The 19,707-nt window shown below is 37.6% G+C and overlaps 2 protein-coding genes across 3 annotated transcripts in view; one reads left to right on the forward strand and one right to left on the reverse strand.

The window, feature by feature from the left end:
• Positions 1-5,860, reverse strand: part of LOC126419170 (bleomycin hydrolase) — a 111,641-nt gene extending 105,781 nt beyond the window's left edge. Inside the window, exons 1-2 of one of the 2 annotated variants that reach the window (XM_050086298.1) lie at positions 5,565-5,860; positions 5,082-5,239 (exon numbers count right to left, since the gene is read on the reverse strand). In XM_050086298.1, the coding sequence (XP_049942255.1) occupies positions 5,082-5,239; positions 5,565-5,574 (168 nt within the window). In that variant the 5' untranslated portion in view covers positions 5,575-5,860. The other variant, XM_050086297.1, reaches the window with a different exon arrangement.
• Positions 5,861-6,013: 153 nt separating this feature from the next.
• LOC126419169 (lysine-specific demethylase lid) overlaps positions 6,014-19,707 on the forward strand; it is a 40,886-nt gene continuing 27,192 nt past the window's right edge. The window contains exon 1 of the mRNA XM_050086296.1: positions 6,014-11,156. Within this exon, the coding sequence (XP_049942253.1) occupies positions 6,339-11,156 (4,818 nt within the window). The 5' untranslated portion in view covers positions 6,014-6,338. The remainder of the gene's footprint in view (positions 11,157-19,707) is intronic.

Here is a 19,707-nt window from a genome sequence, read left to right on the forward strand (position 1 = left end):
AGGGGAAAAAAAAAAAAAAAAAAAAAATCAAAATTTTATGGATTGGCATTTTTGGAAAAAAAACAAATTATAAAAAAGGTTCGGAACACTATAGTAAAAGAACTTTGACAGATAAGTCCAAATGGAGGATTCCTTTGTTCAGAAATTATCTTTCAAAAAAAAAAAAAAAATATCTAGAACTGTTCTAGAGATACAGCATTTTAAAATCAATCCTTCATATTGGTACATGCAGTGTCATTTTTGGAGGGCTGTATCTTGGAGCAGAATTTTTTTTTGAGAAAACAAAAAAGACGTGTGTTCCTTATTTAGTCCTTCATTTTAACATATGCTAAATTCAATAACATCTGAGACTATGAAGGTAGGATTTTTTCCTAGCCTTCCCGAATTGATATGGACTATGCCTTCTATTGCTTCTTTTATAATGATCGCAAAATTCCTTTAACCTCATAATGACAGATGTTTCACTGAATAGAATTTGGTGTAGATTTTATAAAGTGTGTTCTGCCACGGCTGACTTTTCAGGATAATGTAGGTGTAAGCACCTAGTGTTCCATCTGGCGTTGCTCTACAGCACATACTCTTTGGCAACAGGGTAGCACTATTCAGAAAATGAATTCAAAGTTCCACACTAGTGGACATTTTCACTATGCCAAATGTGTTCACCAATACATGCAAGATATGTTGACAGCTGAAGATAAAATGGATTCACTAGAATTTTAAAAATTCACAACTGTAGCTATATCACAATCAGATGCTCTGACAAATTTTGGTCTGGGATATTTTTGGATATTACAAATACACAAATCCTCATGAAAACAACAGATAATTCTGGTGGGCTGAATCGTGGAAGAGGTATAACGGACAGCGTTCTCACTTTAGGGACTCTGGGGCTAGCTGCATTACAAAATGTTGGTGATGAAATTGAGAACTGCTGCAGCTATGAATTGGCTACAGTGGGAAAACATGCTGACATGACACTAACTGAATGTTTTTCCAGTCACACTTCTTTTCCAACAGTTAAATACCTAATTTTAGTAAGGAATGGAATGACTGAAGGTGAATATGTCAACTGGCATTTGCCCTGGGAGGTTGGTTCTAGAGGAATGAATAGAATTGTGAACAGCAATTTTGAGAACACGCATTTCCCACATTAAGATGCAGTAGTGTCATTGGCAATAGTTGCTAATCATATAAACACGAAGAAAGGAAAAGTAGCTCTAGATCCTCTCATGCTTTTCCACAAGATGATGGTTTTCACACAGTCTAATGCTGACTTGAGAAAATACTTCGGGTATGAACTTGCACCCTTTCCAATGTCACTTTTTTGTTGGAAAGGCATTCACATAGGGACAAAGTCCCATTTTACTCTTCTTTTTTGCCCTTACCAAGTGACAAACGGGAAAGCACAAAGTTGATGTGGTGGATGGTTGCTACCTCCTACACAGAGTTCACTGGAAATTGAGACAATGTTTTTCTGCTATTTGAAAAGATTTGTGGCCTACATATAGTGGCATCAATGACAAAATGCTGTGGTAGTCTTTGACGGGTACCCCAAAGAAGAAAATAAAAGGAGCACAAAAGCACTGAAAGAGCTTGTCAATAGAGGTTTCAATTTGCTACAGAAGTTCTCTTTGATAGTACCACGTTTTTGCAGATGCCAAAAGATGAATGAAAAAAAAAAAAGTTCTGCATCATCTCAGCAATTTCAGCAAGCATGGAGGGTCACCAAGCAGGCAACGAAGGTGCAACTGTGAATACTGTCATTTTGTTGTCTTCTGAACATGATTTTGTTGTTGTTATTGGAGAAGACATTGATCTTTTAGTTTTGGTGGCTGCTTTAGTGCCAGACAGTGTGTTCTTTTGCAATCCTGGAAGTGGTAACACAGGAGATGAGCTTTATTCCAAAATATCATTCAGACATAAAGATATTGTGGAAAACGTTCTATTTCTTCACACAGTTAGCAGCTGTAGTACTACCTCTGCTCTGTATGGGCAAATGTGGATGGGGTATGAAAAAGATACCTCCAAGTGGAGCTGGACGAAGGATGGTCTAGTTCTAGTGCTGATGAATAAAGAAACAGCTCCACAGGCATTGCTGAACATGATTTCAAGCCAATCAGAATAACTTGTGGCGACAAATACAGCCGCAAAAAAGCAAACTTCAATGTTCCATTTTATCTGTTCATTGCGGATCCGAATCATGCGGTAATGCACCAGTGTTTTAATTCAATATGGAAGAAAACAAGTCAGATGATTACCAGCCTATTGACCACAGTGGTGAAGTATACACATCAACCACATCTGAGTGCAAATAACAGAAATTGATGAATTTTTATTTAAAATTTTGTATATATCATTCAAATAAAATTTAAGATCTATTTTTGAACTATGTTTTGTTGAAATATAGGTGAAAGTGCTGAAAATTTGTGTGTGTGTGTTTTTCCTACCAAAATTACTTATTTCCCTGAAATTACATAAATCTCCTGAACTACATGTGTATATTGCATATATAATGGCTTAAGGATGATATTACATTCAGGGATATTATTTTGACTGAGGGTGATATTTTCAGTTTCGAGTCCACTTTCACTAAAATTGTTAATGCAATATTTCTTGGCATGTTGACAGAATAATTACAAATATCTTGTATGACTCTTTAAGGAAATTAAATCCTCTACAACAGTGGTTATTATGCACTGTGCCACACAGGAGGTGAAACCACTTACATATCTACCTTTCTGCAATTTTTTGACATTTTTGCAGATTCTCACAGTCTCATATCCCAGTAGCTGTTCAGAGTTTTTCAACGCACTAAGTATGAAACCTGCATGAAATTTACTGGTCTTTTAAATTGATAATGACATATTTTTGCATAAAAAAGAAATGAAAACTAGCTACTGAGAAAAAACTGAAGAAAGTGTCATTTCTTAGTGAGTTTTTCATGATGACGGGTAATGCACAAGGGGGAAAAGGTTGGTCTAAAACTTGGGTTTTTCAAGAGAGGGGCAATACATACAATGTGCCTGTAAATGAAAATTACTCCATCTTTTGCTGTCTGTACTGGGTTATTATGATAGGACAAGAGTTTAAATTCAGGGCTACAAAATGCATCCTCTACCGCAGTTCGGTCACTGGTCAATTAAAATCATCTGTTGACAGATCATCTCGCATTTTTGTCATACTTCCTGGTAGCTGCTTCCAACACTGCTCTGCATAACACATTAACAGCATTTGTGAAGAGACCCACCATGTTTGCGTGTCGCCTGTAACAGAGTAGTAGCCGGCAGCAGATTTGGCAACATTGTAGCAGTGAGTGACAGATGTCAACTATCAATTTTAATCTGACTACAACAGTCATTACCACACTGCACCAGACATGGTTCAAACATTGGAAAAGAACAGTTACAGAACATTTATGACAAGGAGTAAGCAGATTATCCATGAGTAACACAGAAAATGAACTGATGTCACTCATTCATCGGATTCCATTGATCCTATGAAGAATGAGAATGTTCAGAGGTGTGGAAGGAGTAAAAGTATACATTAATGATCAACAATCAGTAGAAATAGGACAAAAACAAAAGACTAATTTTGTCAATTCATTCAAGTGTACGTATGCTGTAGTACTGCTACTAGGCCTATCATGAGGCAGACACTTTAACGTGGCAGTTTTATGTAGTAGTGGTCCGAACTGTGTTTGTGCAAGATACTGGCAGATTTGATCGTGAACTAGCACGTTTACATTACCTCTAACCTCAGCAAACAACTGTGCTGTAGCCATTATTGAATGCTTTGTGTATCCAGTTTTGCTTTGTGTAGTTTTCTTATTTTAAACAGAGTGAAGGGACTAATCCTGGTTCGCAATGGGGTTTGAGCATGACTCTCACACCACCACAACGGATTGGCGATCCCTACGGCTAGTACGCCAGTTTTGCTTTCACAGGAGCACAGGATTCGGATGTAGGAAGACAGCTCTTTGAGAGCGAGGTGCAACTTCTTCCCCAGCTCTCCTCCTCACCCCTCGGGCACAGTTCTCGTTGTTTACATTCATGACTGATTACAATGTTATAGTATCTCCACTCTACTAAAAACAACAATAACAATGTTCAGAATACTATACAATACATACCAATTATTATGTATTGGAAAAAAAAGACTGATGGCAATAAAAAGAAAGTTCACCCAAGAAAATTATTAAATTATGCTGTCTTAACCTCCTGGAGGCCAAACGTGTAGAAAGTAAAGTGACACATTATCCTAGCTTCTAGTGCTGATTTCCTTCTTCAGGATGGTGTGGGGGGTATGTTGGGGAAGATTAAAGAGAAATGACAGGTATCTCAGACAACAGCATTAGAGGGATCCACCCCTCTGATGTTCTTGTGAAAGGAACAATGGACAAAACTTACATGTCTGTTTGTAGATCAGATCAGCACTCTTAAGTAATGCTCTCCCCTTGGTAGCTCAGTTTGTCAACCACGGAAGTGAAGATAATTCTTATAAGTGAACCTCATTTAAAAAGTGGAACATTAAAAAAAGACATTTACAAGATATGTTCTTGTAAAGTCTTGCCTTTCTTCTTCATTTTCAAAAAAATATAAGGCAATGAATGTGGGATATTTGTACGTATTGTCCTGGAATGACACAACTAAATGAGTCACCTTGCCATATTAGTGCAATACAGGCTTTGAAAATCAGTAGAGGCCTACTAAATGCATCATTTTTTATTGTGCACTATGATATTTCTCATTACTAATCAGTTCACGTAAATGTAGCACCTAGTGTAAAGCACCACCGTGATGGCAACCACCATGCTTCGTTTACCATCATTAATTAATGTATTAAAGACAAACATTTGATCATCTCATATTATTATACTTCATAAAAAGTATGTGATATGGTAAGTCTCTCGTCTCTATCTCTCTCTCTCTCTCTCCCCCCCCCCTCCCTGTGTGTGTGTGTGTTAGGAGGGAAGCATGGCAAATACAGCAGCAGCTGTGCCACCAAAACAAAACATTTGCTAAATATAAACATGCGAGATATAGTAATATCTCACAGCACATGAAAACGTAATGTTGTCTTACCTTGTGCGTGAAAACATGCTGTGTTTCCTCTAATTGCTTCCTGGACATGCAGACATCCAACGGATCTGTGCGGGTGCAGGCATTCTGCGCCAAGCAATTTTTTGGTTCCGAATAGAAATTTGTACGAAACCTTTGTAAAATTTCTGGTGTGAGTGCAGCTGTCGACAAACGAGTATAAAAAAATATACAAATAAATTTAAAAACGATAAAGCAACTGCACAGGTAGCAGAGACTGTAACCGAAAGTTTTAACTAAATTTGTGAATGTATGTTTATATTAGAGGGCACACAATTAGTTCGTTAACGTTTGTTTACCATTACGAGCCAGGTCACCTGTACTACTCATTTTGACAGTACTACTACACGTCACAATCACCGATGCATGAAATTTCCTAGTGAGATTAAATGAACAAAATCTCGAACATTTTAGCATTTTCTCTATGACACAAAAATGAGTTGACAAAGCAAATTATATAAAACTTACGGGTAACCATGTTGATGCGCCGACTATGTAGGTCATATGAAGTACTACAGTCCTTAAAAACCGAGAGGTGTATTGCATATCACGTGAGAATTCATTAGGATTGCAGTAACCGATCGATTTAAGCGTTGTTCATGCTTTCGCTACGCTGTTTCCATCAAAAGGAAATGCACCATGGGGCCGTACCTATTTCTATGTGGAATTGATTTTTAACGAAGTTTTAGCGGCCCGTTCAAACGTCTTTAGTATTTTTGGCTATTATTAGTTTCAAACGTCTAAATACATGAGTTGAGTCGTAAACAACTGTTAACATAGCAACAGTTCTTTCTACTGTATCTGCTGTTATACAAAATATGAATGGTAATAAAAGAATTCATGGTTTGTAGTAAAACCCAGATCCTGAGTCCGCAATATCTTCCGTAATATTGTCTTTGGCAACACATGTAAACTCCAAAAAAGTAATGGTTATCGTACTGTAGTGGACAAGGGAGAGGGTATTTAATGTGTTGTGCGTGTGTTCTAGAAAGTGAAAATCTGTTTGAGACTAGTTTCACAGACACTATGCACGTGTGTATGTAAAGTCGTGAAAGGTGACCCTCATCCGTGTTGTGCTAGTAATTAGTATCAGGTGTTCCTTTGTAAACTTAGATTAGTACAATGGATGGTAGACTCATCATGAAAGGTAGCGAAGTTTGTAAGACGTTTGTAATATCGTAGGAAACAATCGTTGCTATGAACAGCAGTTGAGTTTTTGGATTGTTACTCCCTTGGATAACAATGGGAACTCGTGTGCAGAAGTCTCTCAGTTCGTCGACGCCTCAGAGAAGTGGTAATGTTGGTGAATTTGATTTTAAGGTACCACAGGAAGCACCAGTCTTCTACCCATCAGTCGAAGAATTTGGGGATCCACTAGCGTATATCAACAAGATTCGACCAGTGGCAGAGAAGACAGGTATTTGTAAAATAAAACCACCACCCGATTGGCAGCCGCCGTTCACTGTCAATGTCGACAAGTTTAAATTCACACCTAGGATACAACGTTTAAATGAGCTCGAAGCAAAAACGAGAATAAAATTGAATTATTTAGATCAAATTGCAAAATTCTGGGAGCTACAAGGCTCATCGTTGAAGATCCCGCAAATAGAAAAAAAAGTATTGGACATATATTCCTTGCATACCATGGTTAAGGCAGAAGGTGGTGCCGATGCTGTAACTGCAGGTAAAAAATGGGATAAACTGGCTGTGAGAATGGGATGGCCAGCAAATCGTGGTTTGGGAGCTGTCCTGAAACATCATTATGAGAGAATACTGTACCCATTTGACGTATTTCAGCAGGGTAAAGTAATGTCAGAAATTAAGAAGCGTCCAGAAATTGATGACAGTGATCGTGAATATAAACAACATGGAATTCCTTCGCGTCAGGCGATCAAGCCACCACAGAGAAAATATGGGCGTCGTGCAAGATACGGTGATTTGGGAGATATAGTTGTGAAAGAAGAAAACACCGGAGAGCCATCAACAAAAAGTAAAGAACTTCGGCGACTACAGATATTTGGTGCTGGCCCGAAAATGCCAGGATACGAAAATAAAGGAAAGGGTAAACATAAAATGAGAGGAAAGAAACAGAAATTTGACGTTGATCCATTGGCCAAATATGTTTGTCAGAACTGCAACAGGGGAGATGTGGAAGAATCTATGTTACTGTGTGATGGTTGTGATGATAGCTATCACACTTTTTGTCTTATGCCACCACTAGCAGAAATTCCACGAGGTGACTGGCGATGCCCACGTTGCGTTGCTGTTGAAGTTAACAAACCAGTTGAAGCATTTGGTTTTGAACAAGCACAGAGGGAATACACACTACAGCAATTTGGAGAAATGGCTGATCAGTTTAAATCAGATTATTTCAATATGCCCGTTCATATGGTTCCATCATCACTTGTAGAACGAGAATTTTGGAGAGTTGTATCCTCTATTGATGAAGATGTTATAGTTGAATATGGAGCCGATCTACATACAATGGATCATGGTTCTGGCTTTCCCACCAAAGCAACAGATATGGATAATAAAGACGAAAAGTACACTAACTCCGGATGGAACCTTAATAATATTGCTGTGCTTGAGGGTTCAGTTCTTGGTCATATCAATGCTGACATTTCTGGTATGAAAGTGCCGTGGATGTATGTGGGCATGTGTTTTGCAACGTTTTGTTGGCACAATGAAGATCATTGGAGTTATTCCATTAATTACCTTCATTGGGGAGAATCAAAAACGTGGTATGGTGTACCAGGTTCTAAAGCTGAAATGTTTGAAGATGTAATGAAGCAAGCAGCACCAGAACTGTTCCAGTCCCAGCCGGATTTGTTACATCAGCTTGTAACCATAATGAATCCAAATATTCTGATGGATGCAGGTGTTCCTATATATAGAACAGACCAAAAGGCTGGTGAATTTGTAGTAACTTTCCCGAGAGCCTACCATGCTGGATTCAATCAAGGATACAATTTTGCTGAAGCAGTTAATTTTGCTCCTGCTGACTGGATACAGATGGGGAGAGAATGTATTTTACATTACTCAACTCTACGCCGGTTTTGTGTTTTTTCACATGATGAACTTGTGTGCAAAATGTCTTTGAATCCTGAAGCTTTAGATCTTAGAGTTGCTGCAGCCACATATAAAGATATGCTGAAAATGGTGGAAATAGAAAAGAAACACAGGAAAGAACTTCTTGACTGGGGCTGTACACTGGCTCAGCAGGAGCCTTTCGAACTAATACCAGACGATGAGCGACAGTGTGAAGTGTGCAAAACAACATGCTTTTTGTCAGCGGTGACTTGCAGCTGCAACAAAGATATCTTAGTCTGTCTGAGACATTTCAAGCAGCTTTGTGAGTGTCCTCCAAACAAGCACACATTACGTTACAGATATACATTAGATGAACTGCCAAATATGCTATACAGACTGAAACTGAGGGCTGAATCATTTGATATTTGGGCAGAATCAGTAAAAAATGCTATGGATCCCAAGGCTTCAAATAAAACGGACCTTGAGCAGTTTAAAAGATTGTTGGAAGAGGCTAAACAGAAAAGATTTCCAGAGTCTGAATTACTTACCATGCTATCAGAAATTGTGCAAGAAGGTGAAAAATGTGCTAAGATTGCCCAACAAATTTGTTGTAAAACACAGAAGCCAAAGACGCGACAAGACAACAAACCAAAGCTTCAGCTGACACTGCAAGAACTAAAGCTCTTCAATGATCAGATTGAAGATCTGCCATGTGCAATCAAAGAAGCTCCTGCTGTGAAACAGTTGCTAGAGAGAGTCCAAGAGTTTAAAAAGACTGCTGCAGATCTACTCAGCAAGAACCTAGTGCCTTCAAAGGACTTGATTGAGTGCTTAGAAGCAGGAAATGATCTTGATTTTGATCTGCCTGAGATGCCTAAGCTTCGCCAATACATAGATATGGTTAAATGGATGGAAGATATAGCAGCAAAATGTGCAAATCATCATTTGTTAACAAAGGAGAAAATAAAGAAATTACTGGCAGATGGAACACAGTTGGTTCCACATGAAGATATTGAGACAAAATTAGCTGAACTGAGATCCTTGCTTACCCAAGTTGAAAGATGGGAAGAAAGGGCCAAGCAGTGCCTGCAAGAAAACAAGATGTTTTCTGTTATGGGTCTGAAGAGGTTCATTGAAGAAGGTGAGGGCATCAAGGCTTCACTGAACAATTTTGACGCAATATCAGAGATATTTAAGAAAGCAAAAGTTTGGCTTGCTAGAGTGAGAGAAGCTCAGCAGTCAAAATACAGACCTTATATTGACTTAGTGGAAGCATTTGTAATTTGTGGAAAATCTATCCCAGTTCATCTTGAAGCTCTACCTTACCTTGAAACACAGTTCAGTGAAGGAAAACTGTGGCGAGAGAAATTGGAACACGCATTTTTGAAGAAAAATTCTCCATATTCTGTAATGGAAGTTATTTCCCCTAGGTTGAACTTGGGTGACACACCCAAAAAACAAAGGAGAATCCAGCATACTGCAGAAGTAGATATAGATTCCAGGGAGCCCTATGTTATCCTCAATTTGAAACTAGAAGGTGATGTAGACCCATCACTTGTAGTGTCAGAATTTAAAAAAGCGGAAAAAATTGAGCTGGAGCAAATGCATGAAATTCGAACTCGAAACACCTCTAAAATTGAAAACAATACATTTGACACCTACTGCATTTGTGATGCAGAAAATGATGGTGAGGTGCTTTATCAGTGTGGATTGTGTAGAGACCTTTTTCATGAAGAATGTGTCCCATGCATAAAGCCATTTCTGAAATATAAAACGATGTATACATCACAGGATTCATCATTTGTGCTGCAAGGGAAATTTTTGTGCCCAGATTGTTGTAGGTCAAAAAGACCACGTCTTGAGACTCTGCTCACACTTTTAGTTCAGCTGCAGAAAATAAACATAAGGATTCCAGAAGCAGAAGCACTGCAGTGTTTCACAGAACGCATTATGGGGTGGCAAGTGAAAGTTAGAAAGGCACTCAATACTGGTGAATTTGCAATGGCACTCTCGCAGATATCACAGCTGTCAAAAAAAATAGGTGAGGCAGTTGCAAGAGAGAAAACTGAAAAGATAATTTCTGATGAACTGGAAAAATGTTCACAGCTTGGCAATGTACGTCCATCCTCAGCTGCCATTGGTCAGCCTGAAGAGTTACCATCACAGAACGTAAAACTTGTTCATAAACTTTCATCTCCTGATCGGGAAAAATCTGAACAGTATACTGAAGACATTTCTGATACAGTGTTAGGTGATGAGCAACTAGAGCCAGCACCAAAACGGTTAAAGTCACTTAAAAAATCATCAAAACCCTTTATTGTACTTAGTAAGAAAGCCCAGAAAATGTTGGAAGACCTAATGATGGAAGGAGATCTGATGGAAGTTACTTTGGATGAAGCTCTGAAACTGGGGAAAATATATCAGGCAACAATTCTAAGCAAAGAACAGATAGAAGAAGTTGCACTAGAAAGATGCAAAATGAGTGGCAAAAAGTCGTATTCATACAGCTTGATAAATGCATATACATCTATCAGAAGGCAAAAATCTGAGACAAAGAGTGAACCAGAGCAAGCAGAATCAAAAAAGAAAGTCAAAGGTCCTTCAAAGAGGAAGAGCACATGCAAAGGGCAACAGAAAAAACGAAGTCAGGGTGTGTCCAGTACATCAAAAACTGAAGAAGATAGTGATACTCAGAATGATGAGGATGAGGACTGTGCAGCAGTGAACTGCTTGAAACCTGTGGGCCAGTCTGTGGACTGGGTGCAGTGTGATGGAGGATGTGAGAAGTGGTTTCATTTGTACTGTGTCGGTCTGGATAAGCAAGATGTTAATCCTCATGAAGATTACATATGTGTTAACTGCACAAATAGGAGAAACTGTGGAGGCATTGATAGTGCACATCATTTTACAAGTGACATTGTTTTGGATGTAGATGAAGAGGAAATAGAAGTTGAGGAAGTGATTGAAGATTCATTGACCAGAGAAGGGAGACTTGCAATGGATGTTGAGGAAATCCGATCAGCGCAAATGGTAAGTAACTTTAAGAAATTTACTTACCACATATTTTGGTGTAATACAGTTATCAGTTGATGTGGAGATTGTTGTTTTGTGAGACTGGATTCACTTGATGTGCCATACTAAATGGTGAGTGTGCAACAAATCTTGATAATGCAAAGGAGAAAATCAGCTTGAAATTATAGTGTACAAGTCTGCACGACACATACTACATCTTTAAGTACTATAACTCCTCCACCTCCGTTGCCTGCTTGCACCAAAAAAAAAAAACCCACACACACACACACACACACACACACACACACACACACACACACTCTCTCTCTCTCCTTCCCTCCTCTCTACTTCCCTCAGTCTCCCCCTTCCCCCTCCTGCTTCTCTCTCTCAAATGAAAATGTTTGGGTTGTGCCAAGAATATAAGAAGCTAATAAGTAGGTTACTATTTATATATCGCTGATCAAAACTGCAATATTAGAACATAAGTGGTACCTAAGAAGTTATTTTGTGACTAATCGTTTTCCAGTTTTCTGATGTGTCTCAGTTTCCCTTTTTGAATACCTCTTGCTCTTTACGGCTGCTTTTGAGTAGCACTTGTTTGGATCAGTAAAGTTTATGGCTTTTGAATAATTATAACTTTGGATCAATCAACATTTATGTTTGTCTCTGACCTCCCATATTCATTCATGTTGTCTTGTTTCTTTTTCATTTCCCATGTTATTTCATAATAAAACTGCGATTGTATTTTGTTGTGATACTGGAAGAAAATATATAAATGGTTTTTTTTTAATCTATGAAATTAGCATTTGAAAAATTAACCCATTAACTGCCAATTTTTTTAAAAATACCTTTTTCAGAAGTATAGCAGTTTTTTTTCCAGAAAGCCCCAAATGGGGATCGTGGCAGATGACATGAAAAAGAGGAATAATTGGAAACCAATTTTATTTGCAATAATATTTTACAGTTCTGATTATTTTTAATTATTTGGACATAAAATGCATTTTGTATGAACTCATGTTTTACATTTTTGTAAGTAAAAAAAACTTGTTGAGGCCACTGTTCCATACATTCCATATGTAAGCCTACATTACATTTTCTACATTGTTTTCTTATGTTTCTCTTGCATATCACACGTTTTCTTTGTTTTCCTTCACAGGTTCTTTCTAGATAATGTCCCAATGGATTTTTTTCTCACTGTTTCTGAAACACGTTTCTGGGTCTTTTTCTGCAGTTATCATCTGCCAAGACTTTTAAGATGATAAATAGACTGTGTTTGTAGGTAGCCTCTAGTTATTTGCCCTCTAAACTCTGGTTGGTGTTAGCATGACAGTATAATACATAAGCATTCACTACTGCAGTATCAATTATGTTTGTGAATATAGGAAAATACCATTTCTTTCCACATATTTTTATTCTATATTTATTTATACACCAGTCAAGTTTGTCCACTCCACCCATGAATTTATTGTAGAGATGTCTACAGAGAGGCCGGGGTATTTACATATCTTTTTTCTCCAATCTGGACCATCTACTTACATTCTTCTCTGGACATCTTCAACTTTTCTAGTCTCTGGATATATTACTTGATGGTTTGACAAGACTCGTATACATTAATTATCTTTCCATGCAGCACAGAATATTTTGTTTTAACATAAAATCTGTAATCCATAGATAGCTTCATGAGATTCCTCTCTGAATTCATTATTTGACTTGAGAGGGTATTTATTTATTTGGTTTGATAGAACTGTTCCTGTTGCTGCTACATTTCGGTATGTGAAGGTTTTCATTACATCAAAACTAGTGGAAAAATTATCAAAAAACAAAATGTGGTTAGAGGGATTGTTCACCATATATATTTTGCTCATTATAACTGATGCACCCAAACCTTGCACCTCAATGGCATCGTTCCTTTTCCCAGTTTACAAGTCTGTATGAAAGCAGTATCCTGTTTCTGCACAGCTCATTGTCCACTGTTTGAACCCAAACCATATGGGTTTACCCTGAATAAATTGTTTGAAGTAATGATGCCCAAAATATCTGACCATCTGCTCATCAATGCTTATATTTTTCAAAAAAACGCCAAACTTCATATAATTTTGATTCATTTTGACAATGGGGGGCATATCTTGAAATCTGTGGTTGCCAAATTATGAACTGTCAGTTTAGAACTGTCGTTGAAGGGCAGATTTTTCTTTATTTCTAAATACCTTCTGGAGAAACATTTTCTGACACTTCTAATGTCGAAGTCGTCATCTTCGCACAAATACATTTACTCCTGAGGCAAATAATGGTAACTTGTAAGGCATAAAAAGCCTACAAATGTCGAAGACAGTCTACTGAAAACATAAATCTATGCCTGTTATTCTGTGCAGCAGCATATCTGACACTTTCTTTGACAGTAAAATTCATTATTTCGTGGTCAAATAGCATTTGAGAATTTTGATCACTGATTTTCCTTTGAGAGAAGTTACTTGTTCCATAGCTCTGTTTATGTTGTCATTATGCCCAAATGTCTTTTCGAAATCAGGCTTAACTTTTTGCCAACCGGAAACTATTTTCACTGTTTTCAACTTGCTCTTCTTTGACCGTTTGGGCCGTGAAGTACTAGGGTCTTTTTTGGCCAGAAGTTCTGTATTTGTATCGGCAACTGCAATTGCACTTGAAGGAGCTTCCAGCTTTTCAGGAACATCATTTGGATAAGTGTCTTCCAAAATGTCGTCATCGAATTCTTCAGCGTTGGAAACGCGATCCACATTGTCAGGGTGAAGTTCTACAATATCTATCACACCATCACCATTATCTTTGGTGAGAAAATTAGGATCATTTATCATATCTTCTGCTTCAGATAGTGTGAGGAACTTTTACTGGTTCCCATATCTAAAAAAAATAATAATAAATAAATGAAACAATGATAGTGATTCTACATCTACATCCATACTCCGCAAGCCACCTGACTGTGTGTGGCGGAGGGTACCCTGAGTACCTCTATCGGTTCTCCCTTCTATTCCAGTCTCGTATTGTTCGTGGAAAGAAGGATTGTCAGTATGCTTCTGTGTGGGCTCTAATCTCTCTGATTTTATCCTCATGGTCTCTTCGCGAGATATACGTAGGAGGGAGCAATATACTGCTGGACTCTTCGGTGAAGGTATGTTCTCGAAACTTTAACAAAAGCCCGTACCGAACTACTGAGCATCTCTCCTGCAGAGTCTTCCACTGGAGTTTATCTATCATCTCCGTAACACTTTCGCGATTACTAAATGATCCTGTAACGAAGTGCGCTGCTCTCCGTTGGATCTTCTCTATCTCTTCTATCAACCCTATCTGGTACGGATCCCACACTGCTGAGCATTATTCAAGCAGTGGGCGAACAAGTGTACTGTAACCTACTTCTTTTGTTGCATTTCCTTAGGATTCTTCCAGTGAATCTCAGTCTGGCATCTGCTTTACCGACGATCAACTTTATATGATCATTCCATTTTAAATCACTCCTAATGCGTACCCCAAATAATTTATGGAATTAACTGCTTCCAGTTGCTGACCTGCTATTTTGTAGCTGAATGATAAGGGATCTATCTTTCTTTGTATTCGCAGCACATTACACTTGTCTACATTCAGATTCAATTGCCATTCCCTGCACAATGCGTCAATTCGCTGCAGGTGCTTCTGCATTTCAGTACAATTTTCCATTGTTACAACCTCTCGATACACCACAGCATCATCTGCAAAAAGCCTCAGTGAACTTCCGATGTCATCCACTAGGTCATTTATGTATATTGGGAATAGCAACGGTCCTATGACACTCCCCTGCGGCACACCTGAAATCGCTCTTACTTCGGAAGACTTCTCTCCATTGAGAATAACATCCTGCGATCTCCTCAATCCCTGCGGCACACCTGAAATCGCTCTTACTTCGGAAGACTTCTCTCCATTGAGAATGACATCCTGCGATCTCCTCAATCCAATCACACAATTGGTCTGATAGTCCATATGCTCTTACTTTGTTCATTAAACGACTGTGGGGAACTGTATCGATGTGTGAAATTACTTTGTATTACCCACGATCCCCAAACGGGTATCTCTTTAAAACATGTAATAAAACAATATTTACTAATAATAAATGAATAAAGAAACGTTTATGATCTACTGTAACCTACAAATTTACAGCATGATTGCATCATTTGACGGAATAATAAAAATAATGTAAAACTAACACAATTGAAAATGTATGATATTTGTATTACATGACTTACCATCCGATTTATGGTTTATTCAACTTTACGTAAGAAACCAAACTCAATATTTTGACTCTGGTGTGTCGCTCACTTCAGTTAGACTGTTCTCAAATATTATCAGTTATTCGGCATTAAAACAAAGACACTGCTGCCAACTGATGGGACAAAAACTATCCAGTCCCCAAATGAGGATCATGGCAGTTAATGGATTAAGTTTCCTTCATCATGCCTGAAATTGCAAGATTTGTACATGTGCCAATAGCAGCAAGTAGTTAAAGGCTGTTAAAGAACAGAATTGTGTAGAAGGTCTGTTTCTAAATGCAGATATAACAGTTTTAAAAATGTTTAAAAGAGAGAGAGCAGGTTTTTACTATTTCAGAGTGCTTTTAAAGAATGGAATGTTTACTTTATTGAAATAATGGAGACAAATGTTTCTCGAAGTGTTCATCATGGGTAACCAAGGTGAAAATATTGTTAGGTGGATCCCCCCCCCCCCCTCAAGTATTAAAACTCTTTAAGTAAGTCACATTATTCTTTTTATGATTGCCAATACTTAAAAACATACAGAGTAAACATCGTTTTTTACCAGTTCTTCAGCATTTTCAATTCCCCCCCCCCCTCAAATACAGTGTTTGTTTTTAGTAAATATAAATAATAAGTTTTACAGTTTTAGTTAATCATACAGTAAACAATTTTCTAAAACAGTTAAGTAATGATAACATTATAATGAAAAGGATAGTAGTCACTTCCATATAGCGGAGATACTGAGTTTCAGAAAGGCATAACAAAAAAGACTGTCGGAAAGCTACCTTGTGGCCTACAAGGCCCTAGTCAAAAGTAGACAGCATGCACACACTCACACAAATGCAACTCGCACACAATGTATTCTGCTTCAGTTGGTGAAGTAGCTTTGCTTCTTGGAACGCCAGCTGATGAGAGCACCGTTGTAAAGAACAATATATGCACTTGTATTCTTCCTGTTTCTTAAATCTTATGCATTATCAGCACCACAATAGATATTTAGGTAAATAGTGTCATCTTTTTAAATTTTTTTCTTCTTGTAGAAAAGGCCATAATTCTTGGTATCTCAGAGTTCCTTTTACATTTGGTAAGCCCTTTTCTTGGAATCTTCTGTGAAGCGGCTCTCATAGTTGACTGTAAATGCAAGATGTGGTCTAGTTTTACATGACAAATACAGAAGACTTGCTGTGGCTTCATGATACAGAAATTTATAATCCATACTCTCTCTCTACATTATTTGTATCCCTATGTACCATATCTGGATTTTCTGCTGCAACTATTTCTAAATTCTTCTTAAGTTTTTTCTGTATATTTTCAATTTTCTCCAAGTCTTTTTGCGTTATTATTCCATCAACAACGTGTATAGCCATGTACATTTCTTCAGTTACATCTTTAAATATGCACTGATCTGACTTCAAGTGAATTAGTCCTTCTGATTTTAGAAAATCTGTCAGTTTCATTTCATTTGGATAGAACTTGTTTAAGTCTATACAGAGCTTTCTTCAAAATACATGTTTTTCCAGCTTCTTGTATGCTTCAGGTATCTTCATAAAATTCTCTTTATCCAGTGTCCCATGGTAAAATGCTGTTTTTAAATCAAACATTCTGTTACTGACAGCTGGGGGTTATCAGGTTCAGTAAACAGTGCAATGGAAAGTCTGAGACCAATGTTTACAAATAACTTCAGTAAAATAGAAATGACACATCTCCCAAAGAAGTAGTATCCGTCATAAAATCCGTAAATTCTAAGTATTCTAGTTGTTATGATAACAATCAATGCTCATGCGAGTTGTTCTAGCTTAAGTTATTTGTGTAATCAATCTCTTACCAGTGGAACATTTACAGAATATCTAAAATATGCTCAAATTAAGCCTCTTTACAAGAAGGGCAAAAAGAGATATCATCAGACCATTGACCAGTTTCACTTTTGTCGGATTATTGATAAGGTTGTGTTTATGCATGTCCTTAATCACCTGAGTGCAAATAACATATCGTCCAATTCACAGTTTGGGTTCCTTAGGAGTTCTGATATAGAGAATGCAGTTTACATACGGTGAAAATGTACATAATCAATTAGATAACAATTTAGAGGCTACTGGCATTTTCTGTGACCTGTCAAAAGCCTTTGACAGTGTGCATCACTGCATTCTCTTAAATAAATTGGATTATTATTGTGTTATCGGCAGTTTTATGAAATGGGTCAAGGCTTAGCTAAGTAACAAGAAACAAAGGGTGTTGTTGCGAAATACCTGTGCAGTAGGTAGTCTGTCTTTATCTGATTGTGAATTAATTGCACGTGGTGCTCTTCAAGCTTCCATCATGGGTCCATTGCTTTTTCTTGTGTACATTAATGACTTCTCATCTGTTGCATTGCTAGATGCAAAGTTTGTTTTGTTTGCAGATGATGCAAACATCATAATAAGTAGCAAGCCAAGTACAGATTTAGAAATAGCTGCTAATCAGATGTTCACAGACATTAATAAGTGGTTTAAAACTAATTCACTGTCATTAAATTTTGAAAAGACCCACTGTATGCAGTTCAGAACATGTAAGAGATGTCCTTCCAGCATGTGTATAACATGTGAAGACATGCGGATCGAAGATGTTGACAGTGTAAAAATTTCTGGGTTTACAACTTGACAATAAATTCAGTTGAGAAGTGCATGCCGTAGAATTGCTGAAGCGCCTAAACAAGTCTGTATTTGCAGTGAGAATGATGTCAGATGTAAGAGATATAAATATAAACCAACTTGCATACTTTGCTTACATTCATTCTATTATGTCATATGGGATCATATTCTGGGGTAACTTGTCAAGCCAAGCAAAAATTTTTATTGTGCAAAAGTATGTAACAAGACTCATTTGTGGTGTAAATTCAAGAATATGGTGTACAAACTTGTTCAAAGAACTTCGTATTCTAACCACTGCTTCTTAGTATATTTATTCCGTAATCGAATTTGTTATAAGTAATATAGCTCTATTTCCAACAAACAGCTCAATACATAGTATCAATCCTAGGAATAAAAACAATTTAAATAAAGACCTAAAAATCACTTAACTTGGTCCAAAAAGGCGTCCAGTGTTCACGAACACATTTTCAGTAAATTGCCAGCAACCATTATGAAGTTGGTTTCAGATAAAGTTTGAAAGACTTTTTGATAGGCAACTTCTTCTACTGTATAGATGAATATCTTAACAGTGGCTGTTAGACCAGCATAAGTAAAATAGTCTGTTATTTTTCAGTTTTGATAGCACTTGATCACAGCAGTCAAGATTAGGTATTTTGTGTATGATAAATTTATTAATTGTGTGTAACAACAATGATTCATTCTGGCAGTGTGCTAATTATGTAACTTTTAGCAGTTGCAGTATACTGTAATATATTCACCTATTTAGTCAATCCTCTGACAGATGATCAAGGTAATGAGTATCATATTCAAATGTTTTATGTTATGCTTTGTGACTTGTTCCACACCCATGAGAATAATCTCATTTTTGGGTCTATGGAACAAAAACTGAATGTAATCTAATCTAATATGGAATTATTTCCTTGCTGCCAGAGCAAACAACACTCTTAATGAACACACATCCACTACTTGACTGAATAATTGGGCAATATAGAAGTGTCCAATTCTGCTTGTCTGCTTTGACCCCCGACGTCATCAAGATGGCAGACACCCCTGTTCCCAGTGTACACAATACGGCAGTCATAAGGTCACTAAATACGCCGACCGATGACCATCGCAGGCTGCTCCCTTCAATCCCACAAACCACTAAATACACCCAGGACCAAAGATATTTAACCAGATGAAATATTTTACTTCAACAATAAAATGAAACTAATGGGGCAGAAAGTAAAGGTATTGGGTGGGACCAAGCTGAACATACTGTAAGAATGTCACCGTTCTAAAACAAACACTACTGAAAAATAGTAAACATGAAATCCTCAAGAATAAACCAAGCAAAACACACAAAGAATCTGTAATTGAATATTTCATTTGAACTATATAGCTCAAAGTAAAACAACAATACCTGCCCCCCCCCCCCCCCCCCCCGTGCCCCTCCCCCTACACACACACACACACACACACACACACACACACACACACACACACACACACACACACACACACACACACGAACAAAAACCATACACTTGTACCTGCTTTGAGAAGCAGATACTTGGCTCAGTATCGTAATTCCCGCACATGCTGACACTTCACGCATTCCACAATGTGGCGACATAACTGGAGAACTTTAATTGTATATGCCGTATTATTGCCCATAAACATCAAGCAACCAAAGACTGGTAAACT

The sequence above is a fragment of the Schistocerca serialis genome, chromosome 9 (assembly GCF_023864345.2).
Source record: "Schistocerca serialis cubense isolate TAMUIC-IGC-003099 chromosome 9, iqSchSeri2.2, whole genome shotgun sequence".
In the NCBI taxonomy this organism is placed as follows: domain Eukaryota; kingdom Metazoa; phylum Arthropoda; class Insecta; order Orthoptera; family Acrididae; genus Schistocerca; species Schistocerca serialis.